Source organism: Podarcis filfolensis (assembly GCF_964270895.1).
Source record: "Podarcis filfolensis genome assembly, chromosome: 8".
NCBI classification, from domain to species: domain Eukaryota; kingdom Metazoa; phylum Chordata; class Lepidosauria; order Squamata; family Lacertidae; genus Podarcis; species Podarcis filfolensis.
Window position 1 is genome coordinate 43,641,022 of NC_139611.1, and position 16,612 is coordinate 43,657,633.

The 16,612-nt window shown below is 43.5% G+C and overlaps 1 protein-coding gene across 3 annotated transcripts in view; it reads left to right on the forward strand.

The window, feature by feature from the left end:
- LOC310768439 (C-signal-like) overlaps positions 1–13,131 on the forward strand; it is a 35,367-nt gene extending 22,236 nt beyond the window's left edge. For 2 of the 3 annotated variants that reach the window (XM_083626544.1, XM_083626546.1), the window contains exons 3-7: positions 7,343–7,394; positions 9,154–9,341; positions 11,058–11,216; positions 11,567–11,677; positions 12,865–13,131. In XM_083626544.1, coding sequence (XP_083482670.1) covers positions 7,343–7,394; positions 9,154–9,341; positions 11,058–11,216; positions 11,567–11,677; positions 12,865–12,978 — 624 coding nt within the window. In that variant the 3' untranslated portion in view covers positions 12,979–13,131. Of the gene's footprint in view, positions 1–5,362; positions 5,606–7,342; positions 7,395–9,153; positions 9,342–11,057; positions 11,217–11,566; positions 11,678–12,864 lie in introns of those variants that run through there. The other variant, XM_083626545.1, reaches the window with a different exon arrangement.
- Positions 13,132–16,612: the final 3,481 nt, after the last annotated feature.

Sequence of the window (16,612 nt, forward strand, 5' to 3'; positions counted from 1 at the left end):
CTGGATATCAGAAAAAACAAAATTTCTCACACAAACTTAGTTTGATGCAGAATGCTGAAGAAGCAAAAAGCCATTGGTAAATGCTGCTAGATCTTTAAGGACAGAGAAATCTGATGATCAAATTAATGCAGTGACGTGCATATAAGACTATCTTAAGAAGGAAAAAGGAGTGTTATAATCATTTTGGAAAGATATTGGGCATAAGTGTTTAGCACTTTTGACTTACATTGCTCACTTATTTATGCCAAAATACTCATAGATTAAATTACTTCTGAAGTGGAAAAGGAGTTTGGGAACTGGTTATTTAGACTGGCAAGGGACCCAGGTTAATCTGCCTCCATCTTTTGTTCCTTTTTAATGAGATATAAAAGTTCAGTTATTGCCTTTGAGATTGTTTACCCAAGCACCCACTTGGAGATTTAGTGTACCAGCTATAAGATGCATGCAGTGTTGGAAGTGTTCAGCCAACCATGTGAGCACTTGACTGTTTACCAGGTGGATTACTCTGAACAGTTTGGTCCAGGGTGTTATCAATGCTTTACTTCAGGAATAGGCAGTTGTTGCCCCCAGGAATGAGATAGGTGTAAGACTCCCTCCTGATGTAATGATCCGGTGGTTCAACTCCCCATCTTTGAGGAAATGAATCCATGCATTTGGAAGAGGCATCAGATTGGAGAGGTACTTTTCAGGGCCAGCCCTCAATGTCCCTGCTCAACTGTAAGTAACAACAGAACAGGAGCGCATTTTGTCAGCATCTCTCTAGCCAAAAAGGTTGCGTTGCCCCCATCTGACTCCAAACCAGAAGGCCCAACAGAACCACTATCCCTCTTCACCATCAAGAGTCTATGGTTTGTCACCCTTTAAGTGAAGAGGTTTCTCTCATTAAAGGCAGAGTTGGCCACCCAGGTGGAGCTGTAGCTCTGTTTAACGCTCATTCTGGGGTTACCTATTTCTGGAGCGACATTTTAGCCTCCAGCTTAATGCTATTTGCGTCCTGAACTCTTGCCTTGCCTCTTTTCAACTTACCTTGTATGCATTACCAGAACCCTCCCACTCACCCATCAACATGACATGCAGGGAGTGAGGGAACATAGGATCCTGCCCTGCTGGCCAGATCCTGCTCCCTACTCCTGCTTTAACAAATCCACTCCCTGTAACTCAAGCATACAAAATACATAAGAGACATTGCAGTGCAGTGGACATAATCCATCCTTGAATTACAGGTGGTGCAGAATGGGCCTGCCCCATTTTCTGACAGTCCCTTCAGCCCCTCTCTTGAGAAGGCTACACAGGACTCTGATTTGGCCAAATAGGGCTTGTACACACTCACTTCTGTTTTCCTGCATTATTTCAGCACTGGACAGAGAGTTGAACTTGGATCAAGGAATCCTAGGATTAAATGCCCACTGAGCCTTTAAGGCTAGACTCTCTTGGCATTGACTAGTTCCCAGGATTATCATGTGGATCAAAGCATGTTGTCTTGGAAGAAGAGCAGGATGCCTGCAACAGATGTAACACAAAACCTACAGCCCAGAAAACAGCCCCAAATGGTCCTTTAGCATGTGATGCAGAAGTAGGGACCATTCTGTAGCATGAACAGTATGAGGAGGCAAAACTATTACACCCAGGGGAGCTGTTAAATATCTATAAGAAGAACAGCCTTCGCCAAGCTGGTGCCCTGCAGGTGCATGACTGTGCTGATTAGGGCTGCTGTGAGCTGGACTCCAAACCACCTGGAAGGCACCAACTTGAAGAAGACCATACAGTACTAGAAAAACCGAATGTCCTCCAAGAGGCTAATGATTTAAAATGTATACCCCAGCAAATGCAGGTTGTGAAACAGCAAGGTGTACACTGCAAGGTGCCTTAGTGGTTTGTGTGCATTATGTGTACATGCACCAGAGATGTGATGCATTGACTCCCCACTCCAGCAATAAACAAACAAACAAACAAACAAAACACAAAATAAGACGTAAAACCAAAAGCTAACTGCAGTCTTGGATAATGAAAAGAGACTATGGATGCAATTTTATAACCGCTTGCTGAGGCATAACTTAAGCATCATTGAACTCAGTAAGACTTGCTTCTCAGCAGACATGCGCAAGATTCTGCTGCTAATCTACTTTCTACTTCCATCATAATTACAGGTATAAAATGTCAATGTTTGCCTTTAAGATTGGTGGTTTGAACGGTGTTGCTATGGCCACCAGTGAAGTGGCAAATATTTAATCATGTGTGTTTAGTAAGGTTTTACAGGACTGGTGAAAGATGGTTGGATTTAGGCTTCTTTGAGAAACATGTCACACAGGCTACCCCACTTTTTTAGATTTAGAATCAATGGGGACAATTGCCCAGACTTCACTCTTCACAGCCTAACAGAACAAAGGAGAGAGAGAGGGGGGGAAGAAAAGAAAAGAAAAGAAAAGAAAAGCAAGTTGACTTGTTCCAGGATATGCAAGATACTATTTAAATTCTAAAGAAGTTAGCCTAGAGACATATTTTAAAGAAAGGACAGATAGAGTCTGATTGTTTCATTGAAAGATTTGACAGTGACCTAGCAATGGCACCAAAAATACAGAAAGCTGTCAAAAAATAGCCAAGAGCTCCTCATAAGTTCACTTTGCAGCTATTTATAGTAAAAAATATATCTCAAAATAGAAATTAAATATGACTTATCTTTGGAAGAAAAAGTGACAGAACTGACAGGAAAGATAAAAGAACTAAAACAGCTTCTGAAGCATTTAATATGTTCATGAAGTCCAAAAAAGCCTTTTCTTAAATGGAAGAGGCTATATATTAAATAGATGCCCAGCTTGAGTAACTGGAAAACAGATCTGAGTCCAAATTTGAAGGCCAGATGGGATGAAGAATGTCTGGAGAAACAAAATATGATGGGCTTTTCAGCAAGTTGGTTCTCTAAACAATTCCCTGAAATTCGTCTCACTGTAGATCAAATTGAACATACCCATTGAGCCCTAGCCCCAAAGCCTAAAGAAGGATTTCCCACATAGGACATAATCATGCATTCACAAACAGTGCTATAAAGGAATATCTTGAAACTCACTAGGCAAATTGACCAGATAAAGCTGAAGGGGACATAGATTGAACTTTATCAAAACTTGAAATCTATGACTGCAAAAAAGACATCCACTGTATTTCTGCACAGCTGAACTTAGTGAGGCTAACATCAGATACAAATGTGGATTTCCTTTTATGCTGTGGTCTTCCATGACACATGCTGCTAAGAACAAGACGAGGCTGCAGATATTTTTGACTGGAGACTTAGCACTCCAAAAGACAAGACAAGAAAAAGAAATGTAAAATGAAAACTGAAAATTGCAATTCCCTTGTTAGAATCAGATGTTAAAATATACTTTGTTATTTTGGACTAATACTTCTATTCTCTGCTGAGCTTTTGTCTGCAAAATGGCAGTTTTATTAATTGTAATATATAGGTTTACTGCTTGTAGGGTGAGTGGGAGGTTGCCTCTGGTCTCTAGTTAAGAAGGTTTCTCTGTTCACTTCTTTTTATTCCTGTTAACAGCATCTCTCTCCACTACATTTAGGGAACATTCACCAATTCATCTTAAAAAAAGGTTTTGCCTCCAGGTTGTGCTGTTGTAAAATGGTGATCTCTTAAACAGTGAGGTCTGGAGATGGTGAGGAGCAAAGGAGCATGGGGGAGGTTTAGATATGGTTATGAAGTGTCCATTTGTTCAGGGTGCATGGTATCAAAATGAGTTATGAACCATTTTATATACTTGGCTATAACATAGATTGAATCACACAAATTATATCCAGCACACAACAACTTTTAAAATATGAATTGAAGCTAAAGATTGGAAAGATTAAATTGATTGATTACAATGACATCATTGTATAAGATAAAAACGTTTAGTGTAAGGGGGTTGGGTTCACTGATTAAAAGAAGACACATTTTGAGTCTTATTTTTTAAAAAACAAAAGAAAACCAAGCCAGATATACTGGCTTATATATATGAAACCCATTGTGAAAACGTCATGTTAACAAGAATATACTCTTTGCCCTCTGGAAGGTTGCCGAGATGGGTGTGTCCTCCTCCTTCCTAAACAGTTCCCCCACCCACACCCTAAACAGTTAAGAGCCATTTGACAATGGATGCAACCTATTCCCAAAGGAGGTGAATGAGATCACGATTATTGGAGATCTTCATACAAATCCCCATTGGTTGCATCAAGCAGGATGTTGGATCATATTGCCTTATATTATTAGAAGATGCTTCCCCGTACTTTTTGCTTATGTACACATGGGTTGCTTAAAACAGTGAGACTATTCGGGGGGTGGGTTGGGGGGCTTGGGGTGTTTCAAGTTGCATTTGAACACTGCTGTCCAGTGAGGGGGCTGGGATGTCTTCACTTACCTTTTGGGAGGTGTTGCAGGGGAGGGAAAACCAAACTCCTATTCAGTAAGCTGTCATCTACACACCTGCAACGGAAGTCCCAAATGTACACACCTTAACCTCAAAGTAGATGTAGGTTACATTTTAAATTGGATTTTTGTTGGGGGGAAGCAGGCTTTTCTTGGGGGGGGGAACCTGAGTTGGCTATGTATTTTTTTTATTGATTGGAGGGCAGCTGCCCCCCCCAGCACCCCCCCTTGGCTGCGCACATAGAAGCTGGTTTGAGGAATACACACTGAACAGAAATATATCTCACAAACTTACAGGAGGAAAGATAGTGATTGTCTACAACTTCAAACACTAACAGTGGGAGCAGGTTAGAGCCCAAGTAAACAGCAACAGCCTTAGATGATATATTGCAAGGGTCAGCAAACGTTTTCAGCAGGGGGCCGGTCCACTGTCCCTCAGACCTTGTGGGGGGGTGGACTATATTTTTTTGGGGGGGGCGAAATGAACAAATTCCTATGCCCCACAAATAACCCAGAGATGCATTTTAAATAAAAGGACACATTCTACTCTTGTAAAAACACGCTGATTCCTGGACCGTCCACGGGCCAGATTTAGAAGACGATTGGGCTGGATCCGGCCCCCGGGCCTTAGTTTGCCTATCCATGATATATTGGCATGAGCAGCTGTTTCACCCATGCGGGGCCTATACAGGAAACTATCTTACAGTGAGTCAGACTGCTTCTCCTTCCAGCTCAGTATTGTCTTCACTGACTGGCAGCAGCGGTTCTCCAGAATCTCAGAGAGGTTCTCTCCCAGCCATACACGAGGATGCCGGGGATTGAACGAGGGTCCTTCTGTATGCAAAGCAGATGCTCTGCCCCTGAGGCAGACCTTCCGCAAAGTGCACTTTTACACTGTTATCAAAAATCATAGTCATCAGGCTGCGAGGAAAGGCTCCAGTTCCCGCAAGCGGCCGCAGGGGGGCGATGTGTGGCGGGTGCGAAGGGTGTTGCCCCACAGGCAAGTTTTCTGTCGGAGGCAGACCCGGGGCGGCGGTGCAGCAAATGCTCATGGAGGGCTTGGGAGCGCGCAGCGTCTTGGTGACCGGAGCCAACCGCGGCATCGGCCTGGAGCTGGTTCGCCAGCTGCTGGAGATGCCCAACCCGCCGCAGTGGCTCTTTGCCTGCAGCCGGTCTCCGGAGGGGGAGCGCGGGCAGGTGAGAGGCTCAAACCCCAACATGGGCTGCTTGGGAGCCGCTTCTTTGGGGACGGAGGAGGGTTCTCGGAAGCAAGTCCCGCTTTGGTCCCTGGGGCTTCGTTCCCGGTAAGCTGGCGCAGCATTGCAGCCTTGGTCGGTGGGAAGCCCCATTGAATTGAGCAGGGTTTATTTCCCAGCGAACGGGTGGAGATTGGGGCTGGTCGGGTGACTGGGAATTGAGGGAAGAGCAGCACTTTCTGGGAATCGAAGCGTAGGAGTCAGGAAGTTATTGTGCACTAGTTGTTGCTGTCGCGTGTTAGGTAGGAACTTTCACCCCCAAAGGCGAAGGAAATCACTACTCATTGTGTTTATTTAAACTCCTAGGTTAGCTAAGAGCTCAGGAAGAGGGGTATAAAGTAAATCATCAGTTTTGAGTGCTCTGGAGTACAGACCATGAGCTTGAGCAGAAAACTGGAGATGAACCTTGAATTATCAGTCTCATCAGCACTGGCTTGAGACTTTGATTGAATGCATTTATAGCAAGGAAAGTGGCCAAGAACCAGCCAGGGTGGACAGCACTTTCAGGCTGAAATCCGTTATACACTTCACCAATGAGTAAGTCTCATTTAAATTAATGAGGCTTTTTTTTGGAGTGCATACAACTACACTGTTAGTAGACCATGGTTTTATAATCTTCACCATAGTTCATTAGAACCCATATATATATATATATATATATATATATATATATATATATATTTATCATACACACACAGAGAGAGAGAGAGAGAGAGCGCTATTGGTAAGTAATTGTATTATACTGAGAAAAACAGTACTGAGCTAGATAATGATCAGTCTCACTTCTGGTCTCACACGTATAGCGTCATTAAAGGCAAATCTGTAATGAAACAAGAACAAGTCTAAACATAAGGACTTAAGCTGTGGATTTAAGGCTGTGTGGAGATAAACTTTCGAACCAAAGCAATGTTTCAAGATGAAGCTGGAAAGCTAAGAGTTTTGGAATGACGCAGTTAAAAATGGCGTCGCCATTTTGGGAGGCATTGTTGGAGCTCTTGGGTCTGGGAGGAGAAAGAGAGAAATAGAGTTGCTTACATATCGTGGATCAACTTCTCGGTGGGACTTAAGAGCGACAAATGCCAAATTTATGATGGAAAGAGCGATGTTATCTACGAAGGAGATATATGGAAACCATCTGGACTTAGTGGAGGAACGGGAAATCCACACAGGATTATTATTTTGCTTATCGGCTTAAGGAGACTAACAGAAGAGATCGTAAAGGAAAAATAGAAATTATATGAACAAGATATGATGTGGAAACACCAAGATAAGACTGGATAGAATTATGAATTTTGTTTGGACTGATTGGGACTGATTTGGACATTAACGCAGCAATAAGAAGATGATCTGAATCCCCCTTTGGATCTTGAAGTATGGGTTCCCCCAACAAAATTTAAAAATTTGGCTTTGTAATTTGGAATTTATGTGATGTGATTTAATTTGATGTGATTGGCCAGTTAATAAAAATTATTTTTTTTAAAAAAAAAAAGAACAAGTCTAAACATGTTTTAATTCCCACTTATTCCAATGAGTGCTTAAATGTGGCTGGATCATGTTCAGGATTTCTTTTTTACAATAATAATAATATCCTGAAGTAATAGTGTATACTCCGACAGCAGCCTACCTGATATAATTTTACTTCTTAATATTTATTGTTCTGCTCTTTATGTCTTTCCAGGAACTGAGGAAATTGGCTTCCAGTCATCCAAACCTTGTGATGGTGAAGTTGGGTATGCCTTCTCTCCCACTTACCTTTTAGCCTTCATACAGCCAGCATATGTTCATGGGACTCTCTCACTTTCACTCCTCTCCCTTCTTTTGCAGCAAACCCTTCTGCATCATTCCATCTTCTCCCCAAAGGATGGAGGAAATAGCCTCTTGGTTTGGATCCTGGTAGCTAGAGATCTGTGCCCTATTTCTTCAGCCATTTGCATCTTAGCTAGAATATGGCATTGGCTGCTATAGAGGGAGGAAGTTTAATGCAGATCCTCCCTCCGCAATTTGTAGTTTTTCATAATTCTGTTACCTAGTGTCACGGGTACAGTGGCTACTTCAGAAGTGCAGGGTCCCATCACGATAGTCACAATCGTGCCCCCTCACTGCCATAAACCCCTTTTATGAGTGCTCCAAACTTCATATATTAGAACAGGAGGTTTTAACCTGCTGCTGCAGAACACCAGGCATCATTCTTGATTTTTTAAAAGATAAACGCAGTGATCTAGGCTAATCAGAGAAGAGATAAGAACTTCTCACGAAATCCTTTACAAAGCTGAAGACCAGTGTAAGTAAATAGTGCCTTATGATTCTATATAGCATTAACTAAGGGCACTGTTATGCATATGATTCAGTAAACAATACCATCTACCAAATTCCAGCCTCCTTTGAAAATGTAGAATATTGCCCATACAGGAAAACATACTATATACAGGAGTTTGCATTTTCAAGGGATCTTGAAAAACCATTTCTTCTTGCCAGTCTGTTACTAACAGCGCACGGTTCTCTGACTAACAATGTATTGATCTTCCCTCAAATAAGGATGATGATCCTGATCGCAAGCAGATTACTGTTGCTTCACTTTTTCTGTCAATAAACATCAAGAAGCCGGTGGCTTGTGCTTCATTGTTCAAGAAAGGATAAAGAGTTGTCACCAACTAAGTTTTACCCTTTTAAATTAATGAAGCTAAGTTAGCCGTGTCTATTATTTTAGTGGTTTTTGCCAAATGAGCAAACAAACAAAAAACCACCATTGGGTTACAATGGTTGTGCCCATAACAGAATCTATAATCTTATAGGGGCAAAATAGGTCATTTGGTCTCTTAACTGCATCTGGCCAAAAAAGAAGCCTCAATGGTATTTTCCTGCAGTGTTCCGACAAAAAGTTTGTGTCTCCACCTTTTCTTTTTTGGCTTTCTTTGAAAGCATATTTGTAGTTCCGAATATAAGTGGGTTCGTTAAAAACTGTGTGCTTTACGTTAATGGGTTTGATTTATACTAATAATGGTTTTGTGTTGCACAAATGTGAATTAGAGATAGAGGTGTAAGGTTTAGTTGGTTATTCTAAAGCAGGGGTGTCCAATGTGTTGCCCTCTGAATACTGTGCTACTCTCAATTCCCATCAGCCCCCCAAAGCACAGCCAGTTGTCAGGGATGATGGGAGTTGGCTCTCCAGGTGTTGTTGTAATACCACATGGGCCACTCTTGTTCTAAAATGTGTTTGTTAAGGTGTTTTTGAAATATTTAAAGACCATTTCCAATTTCTTAAAATGTATAATTCTGTGTAGTTTAGATTACCTCCTGAAGTTGGGCATTAACAACTACAATGAACTTATTGGGAGCACTTTGAGAACCATTCTTTCTTTTGTATTGCTGTAGCTGAAGTTCATACTTTGTCCCTGCATTTTGTAGGTGGTGTTAGGACAGTCACAGTTGCTCCCAGTGCTCCCCAACTCTTCCTGCTTCTAACCATCTCTTTTGTTTCTGCTTTTGCAGATGCTACAAATCTTGCGAGCATTACGGAAGCTGCAGCATTTGTTGGGGACCACCTGAAAGACACAGGGCTGAATGTGCTAATAAACAATGCTGGCATTTTGAAAGGCATGACGCTAGACACTGTGAGCGAGGAAGACATGGAAGATGTATACAAGACAAATGTGACTGGGCCATTGCTAGTGAGCAAGGTACAGGGGCTTGGGGGTGCAAATGCCAAGCTCGGAGCAGTCAAATGATTCACTTCATCTGATGCATGAAGTGCCCTTTGCAGATAAATATGTCCAAGGGTGTGGGGAGTGTAAACAGTTGGGTCAAAAGATCACTAAAAGTAAGAAATGCATGCTACATCAGTTAAAAGGTAAAGGGACCCCTGACCATTAGGTCCAGTCGTGAACGACTCTGGGGTTGCGGCGCTCATCTCGCTTTATTGGCCGAGGGAGCCGGCATCCAGCTTCCAGGTCACGTGGCCAGCATGACTAAGCTGCTTCTGGCGAACCAGAGCAGCGCATGGAAATGCTGTTTACCTTCCCGCTGGAGCAGTACCTATTTATCTACTTGCACTTTGTGCTTTTGAACTGCTAGGTGGGCAGGAGCAGGGACCAAGCAACGGGAGCTCACCCCGTCGCGGGGATTCGAAACGCCAACCTTCTGATCTGCAAGCCCTAGGCTCTGTGGTTTAACCCACAGCGCCACCCGCATCTCTACATTAGTTAGGTATATCCTCAATCAGGGATGGCCAACAGGTAGATCGCAATCTACTGGTAGATCGCGTGGTGCCTGTGGTAGATTACGGTAGATCTTGGGACCCGTCCCACCCCAAAAAAGCTCAACAACTTTGGTCAATCCAGTGGGTAGATCACCACCAGTTTTATTATAGTGAGAGTCTCTTCGAAGTTGGACAAGCTTGTCCTAAATATATGTAAAATAAGCATAATGACCATTCACAATAGTACTTATTTGTCGCTATGCAAACATCATAACTGTGCTAAAAGGGATGTTGTCAGGGTCAGGCTTTGGGGCTCCAGACAGCAGAAGGAACAGCAGAGACCCAAAAGACAGTGGGGCTGGCTTGCTATATTTTGAAGCAAGTGTAGTAATGCACGTTGCCATTGAAAGAGCTCCCCTTATATTAAGTCTGGGGTCTAAAACTACCAAACTGCAGCATTCAAGTTGGCAGTAGATGCAGTGGCGTAGCGTGGGTTGTCAGCACCCAGGGCAAGGCAAGTAATTTGCGCCCCCTAACCCGTGGATTTGCCCTAACCCCAGATGTTGCGCCCGGTGCGGCCGGCCCCCCCTGCACCCCCCACGCTACGCCACTGAGTAGATGTCCGGGTAATCAAAGTACTCTTCACTGGTTTCTGAATGTAAAGAGATGTACGCTTCCTGAAAATTCTGGCAGGAGGGGCCACCACTGACATACTGAATCCACTGCCTAATGAAGGAGTCTTCACAAATGTCAAATGTGCTGGAGCCACAGTGGCACAAGAACTGCTGCTGGCTGAACCACACACAAAGTTAGCATCAAGCTCCTTGGCCTGCAGGTGCTCTGTCTCCCTTTTCCAGATTCCACAGTTGTAACACGTCATGCAAACTGAGAAGTTTGTGTCACCTGAGTTTTATGCAGGATTTGAATGAGTGAAGATGAAGTGTTGCTGGGAATAAAATGGCAGAATAGTGCACTGTCTAGACAACAGTGTTCCATCTTTTCTGGGCACAAGAAGGAGGTAGAACAAAATGGGGGAGGAATCATTAACAATGGCTTGAACTCTTTGGGGGGAGGTGGGGTAAAAATGGCATTACTTATAATACAAGTGTAGATTGTTACACGAGAATAAATACATAAGGCAAATGAAGTGGGTACTGAGTTTTCCTGGATTATTTTCTCTCTTCCTCTCTTTCCTCAGGCTTTTCTGCCTCTGTTAAGGAAGGCAGCCCAAGGAAGTTCGCAGAAAGGGCTGAGCTGCAGCAAGGCAGCTATTGTCAACATCTCCTCTCTATTAGGCTGTATTGAGTTAGTCCCCGCAACCTATTCCAAGCCTGTAATTGCCTACCGCTGCAGCAAGGTAGGTGACATTTCTTGCACCCAAGTAATATGTCGGCTGCCCTGCTACTGGGCACACTCCCTATCCAAACAAGTGGCTGTATCTAAGGCAGCTCACGGTCCTAGTTTTCTTTTGCAAATATAGGACAGTGGGCCACATCACATTCTACAGATGTGAATTTTAAGAAGCCCAGGTTTGCAAATACTAGTCAGAATTATCAGGGAAGTATGATTTGCAGCAGCTTCCCACAGAGGGAACGACTCTGTGGCAAGCCCAGGTGGTCCTGCTGATGTTCCACAACAAAAGAGACAGGGGCTTTAACCTTTCCATGGTGATGTTCGCTACCCACTTTCTCTCTCTTTCCCTTTCAGGCTGCTCTCAACATGCTGACAAAGTGCCAGTCTCTGACTTACAAAGAGGATGGGATTTTGTGTACTGCAGTTCACCCAGGGTGGGTGAAGACAGACATGGGCACCCAAGAGGTGGGTGCCAATTTTTTGGGAGGAGCTCCTTTAAAAGATAATTAAATAAAATAAGCAAAACTACTGAAGATTGTTAGACACCCCCACTCCCAGGAAGTATGCACAAAGTGTGTTACTTTCACATAAGAGAGGCAGTTGTCTAGATCACTGGGGGAAGAAAACCCTTTTCAGGGTGCATTCCCTTGATGCAAACTGGGTAAGGGCTGGAACCAGCAGAGGCAAAACTCAACTTTTTTTTTTTAGTCAGTGTGTCTCTCTCACACCCATGTACACCCATACTGTAGCAGATGGCTCAAAGGCCATACCATGGAGTATGGCAGCTAGAGGGTCTTTTCCAAGGAGACTCCTCTAGCTGAGCTGATACATTCCATGGTTGAACCTCTGAGCTCATGTATGCACCTGCCAGGCAGTCTCTCTCTTCATTGCCTCAAAGAGGAAAAGGAGAAATAGTGAAGGTAGGTTGATTTCCAGAGCAGAAAGACCAGCAGGCAGGAAAGTGTGAGCTTGTTTGTCATGGCAGAAGAAGCAGGTAAAGTCAAGGGCTTACATGTGGTAGGATCTAAGGTAAGAGACAGTGGGCTGATGGAATGGTGATGCAGACTAGGTCTGGCTCACAGATTGGTGGTTCCCCATTCCTGTTGTAGGCTAGGTTGGCCAGATTTGGCAATTTTCATGGGCTGCTCTGTTCTCCACTGTGGTCCAGGAGCCACAAGTGTATTTCTCCACCCATACAGACCTTGTGAGTGAGGTTCTATGATAAAAGCTGCACCATTTATCATGATACATACATTATCCAATATATCCAGGGTATTATGTACAAAACTCAGAGACACTCAACATTAAACCCTGATACAGGGTTGAAGGGAGTAGAGATAGGGTCAAGTTCTCGACACAGAAAAAGTGCGCCCAAAGGACTCAAAGTGGTCAATGTTGTCAAAGGCTGGCAGGAGGTCGGCATTTTGTGGGGAGCGAGCCAGGCAGAGCCTTTTCCAGTGAGACTAGCTGCTTTTCCTCTTACAGCCAGATTGGTTGTTGGGGTCAGACAACTGAGAGCAAAATCTGGCACTATAAATGTTTAAATGAATGAATGAATTATTCCTTCACACCCCACATGTAGGAGGATAAATCCAGCTGTCCACAAAGAAGAGCCACTGGCTGTGCTTCTCACTGCTGTTTGTCTCTTGCAGGCTGTCATGACTGTCGATGAGAGCGTGCGAGGGATTCTCCAGGTGCTTCCTAACCTCGTTGATGAGCACAATGGCACTTTAATTGACTGGAAGGGCAAGAAACTACCTTGGTGAATGTACTGAGTCTCTAGTAGAAACTGCTCTGCCCTCATGAGTATGGTTCCCTCCATAGGTGAGTGGGAACTAGTGGAAGCATAGTCGTGCCTATGTATCTGCTATGCTGAATTGTGGATATTTGTTCACAAATAAATACAACTATTGAAGTTCTACTGGCTTCTCTTGCTTCTTTTTCTTAGGGCAGACCTGTTGCTAAGTTTCCTCACACCCTTCCCAAACCCATGGGATACTACAGTGGAGCTATTTCTACAAATCAGTAACAGCCTGAGAGTTAGAGAAGGTGACATTCTTTTTCCAAGACAGATGCTCAGATCATTCGATAAATACTGGAAAGGCAGCATCGCTCAAGTGCCAGAATCACTTTGTAGACCTGATGCTGATATTCATTGCTAACACAGGAGCAATCTTACCACAAGCTTAGTTCCTGGGCCTAATTTTCACTCTGCTTACTTCATCACTTTAGATTAAGTTGGCTTAATGTCTCTTCCAGGAAAACTGATAGAATGCATGAATAAAGGGAAAGCTACTAAGCATGTAGAACAAGTGGGAGGAACCTTTCTCAACTCAGGGGCCACATTCCCTCAGGGGTAACCTGGCAGCCACATGCCAGTGGTGGGCAGGGCAAGAGGCAAAAGTGGGCAGAGCAATGGATGTGTCTCTTGCCCTTTGTACAATAGGCTACATACCAGCCATTCAAAAGCCACAGCAATGGATGTGTCTCTTGCCCTTTGTACAATACGCTACATACCAGCCATTCAAAAGCCACAGGTTGACATATACATACCTCTCCATCCTCCATCAAGGCAAGCAAAAGGCATTAACGAAATTCAAGCACACAGTTCAGGCAAAACCAGCTGAGGGTGTGGAGGAGGCCTACAGAAAGGTGGGGTATGGAATGGAGCATGGTTGGGGAGAGTTGTGAAGGCCTAGAGGGCTGCATTTGGCCCTGGGCCTGAGGTCCCCCACTCCGATTTAGAAGGACAAGATTTGCTAAAGAAGGATCAGCATAGCTTCTGCTAAGTCCTGTCTAACCTTTTGCAGTTCTTTGAGAAGTATATGGATGGGGTGATCTAGTAGAGAAGGAGCGATGGAAACCACCATTGATAATTCTGCTAATCAAACTGCCACTTGGAATGAATTTTTTTAAGCTTTTAGTAGATTAGAGACTATAATTTGGAACAATGCATACCTTTTTATACCTGCTGCTATTTCATTGTCCCTATAGTCATGCAGCATACACTGACTGCATACCACTTTCTGCAATCAATCATTTTATTTGTGTGTCGCCTTTCCAGAGTGAAAGTAGTAATAAAGTAGTAATAAATAGTAGCAATAAACAATAAACAAAGCATCAAAAGGTACACAAGCAGAGCCGATTTCCTCCCCAATAGGGCTTGTCTCCACAGTTGGCCTTGTACACTCAGTGGCGTAGCGTGGGGGGTGCAGGTGGGGCCGGCCACACCGGGCGCAACATCTGGGGGTTAGGGTTAGGGGGCGCAAATTACTTGCCTTGCCCCGGGTGCTGACAACCCACGCTACGCCACTGTGTACACTTACCCTGCCCCATTTGAAGTAGACCTGCACACATTTGAATGGGAGCAACTTTGGCCTTTCTGGTTCATACCCACAGCAATTCGCTTTTGTGTTTTCCCCATAACTCCTAATTTGTTAATTCTACTGTGCCAATTAAGTAGCAACAGGGCATGCACACAGATAACTATATGTGCTGCTTTGTTTTGTTTTGTTTTTTTGTTTCTGTTTCTTTGTTTAAATCCCACCCAGGAAGTGTGGAACGGGGCACAGGCAATTGTAAAATTGTTTGTGCAATCTTCTGGTATTGCGCAGGAGCACGCTGGAAATAACACTGCCGGAAAAGAAATGAAAGCATTGAGAAAGTAGTGGGTGTGGAAAGGGGAATAGCAGAAAATGACAGTTGATCCACCCTCACCTAAACATCAAAACAATTTATCTGCAAACCTAAGTGGAGCAGTTTGAAGCCTAGTTTCTTGGATTGTCCGCATGTTGGATTAACACAAATCTACAGGTGGAGAGCATTGAGACTGGTGGTGTTTGAGGGTAATATCATGTGGACTATGCAAATTAAATGGGAACACAAATAGCTGCAAACACAGGGTAAACTCCAGTGTGGACAAGCCCATAATTGAAAGTGTTTGAATAAATGCAGATGGAGTGACAGCAAAGCTTGCAGGCTTGTTTGAAGGCATGCATAAAGTTTTAAAGTGCAATACACACATTGACCACATGGTGGTATCAACAGACAGTATTCCTAAATCCCTGGTTAATGTTTGCTGCATGATACATGGTGCCAAGATTTATTATAGAACCTCACCCTCGAAGTTGTCATTTTGGGTGAGAAAATACACCTCAACCACTGCTGGGTGAACAGGGTGGCTCATGAAATTGCCAATCTAGCCTAGAGCTGCAATGGAGAATCACCAGATTTTAGGCCAGAGACCTGGCCTGCACTGCTGAGTCCGCTGAAGTTTGTTTGTTTTTTAAAATTGGGCTCCAGACATAATTTAGGGTGGAGATAAGGAACTGATGGCCCTAAAGACGTCGTTGGAATCGATTTTGGATAATCCTCAGCCAGCATGGTCAATGGTCAGGGATGATTGTTGTTGGGTTCTAATTCCCTCTAGAAAACCACAAGTTCTCAATCTCTGCTTTGGTGTACAGGGGGACGGGGTGGAGTTGCCAGGCAGAGACTGGGCTGGAAATCAGCAGTGAAGTCTAGGACAGAGTTAGGACAAATGCTATGAGCAGAAGCCAAAGATCTGAAGTGGGCAATGCTGCCTAAGGCCAACAATAGTTTAAATTCCAGTGGGCAGCACTAGGGGAGAAAGGGAACAGACCCTCAGCCAAGCAGGGCTGCTTTCTGGCTATGGTTTTAGAAAGCCTAATAGAACCAGATTGATTGAAGGCTATAAACAAATTGAAGGCTATAAATCAAAATAATGAGAGAGTAGAAAAACCATCCAGAGAGAAGTGCCATTGCCTGTGCCTCTCACCCTGCTTTTGCTCATCACTTGCAGACTGACCTGACTGTAGAGGAGAACATGTGAGGGATTCTCCATGTGCTTTTCAATCCTGGTGATGAACACAGCAGTCCTTTTGTTGACTGGAAGGGAAACTAACTTCCTTGTGAAGGTCTTTCAATAGATCAGTAACAGGCTGAGATTTGGACAATGCTACACTTAGTTACCAAGGCAGATGCTCAAAACACCCAAGAAATTCTGAAAAGGCAGCAATGCTTGAGTGCTAAAATCACTTTTAGGTGGGTGCCATTTCTCACTGTATTAATATACCTTCCTCTGTAATAAAATGTTTGTTTTTCTTTGTAGACAAGTTGCTGCTATGTAGTGATAAAGTAATTATGAAAGCTTTCCCTCACAAGGGGTGGAAATATTTGTCATTTTCAGTTATCCTAGTTTCTCATTCTTCCAGTCTTAAATTATCTCCCCCACAATGCTGCAGCCTTTAGTGACTCCCCCCCCCCTTAAAATTCCAAAAAAAATTTTCAGCTCTTTTGGTGCAAATTTACGCTAATAAGTCTAATTTTGTATGCAGTTTCTCCTGCAATAATCCATTTTAGTATGCTATTTTCACTTGC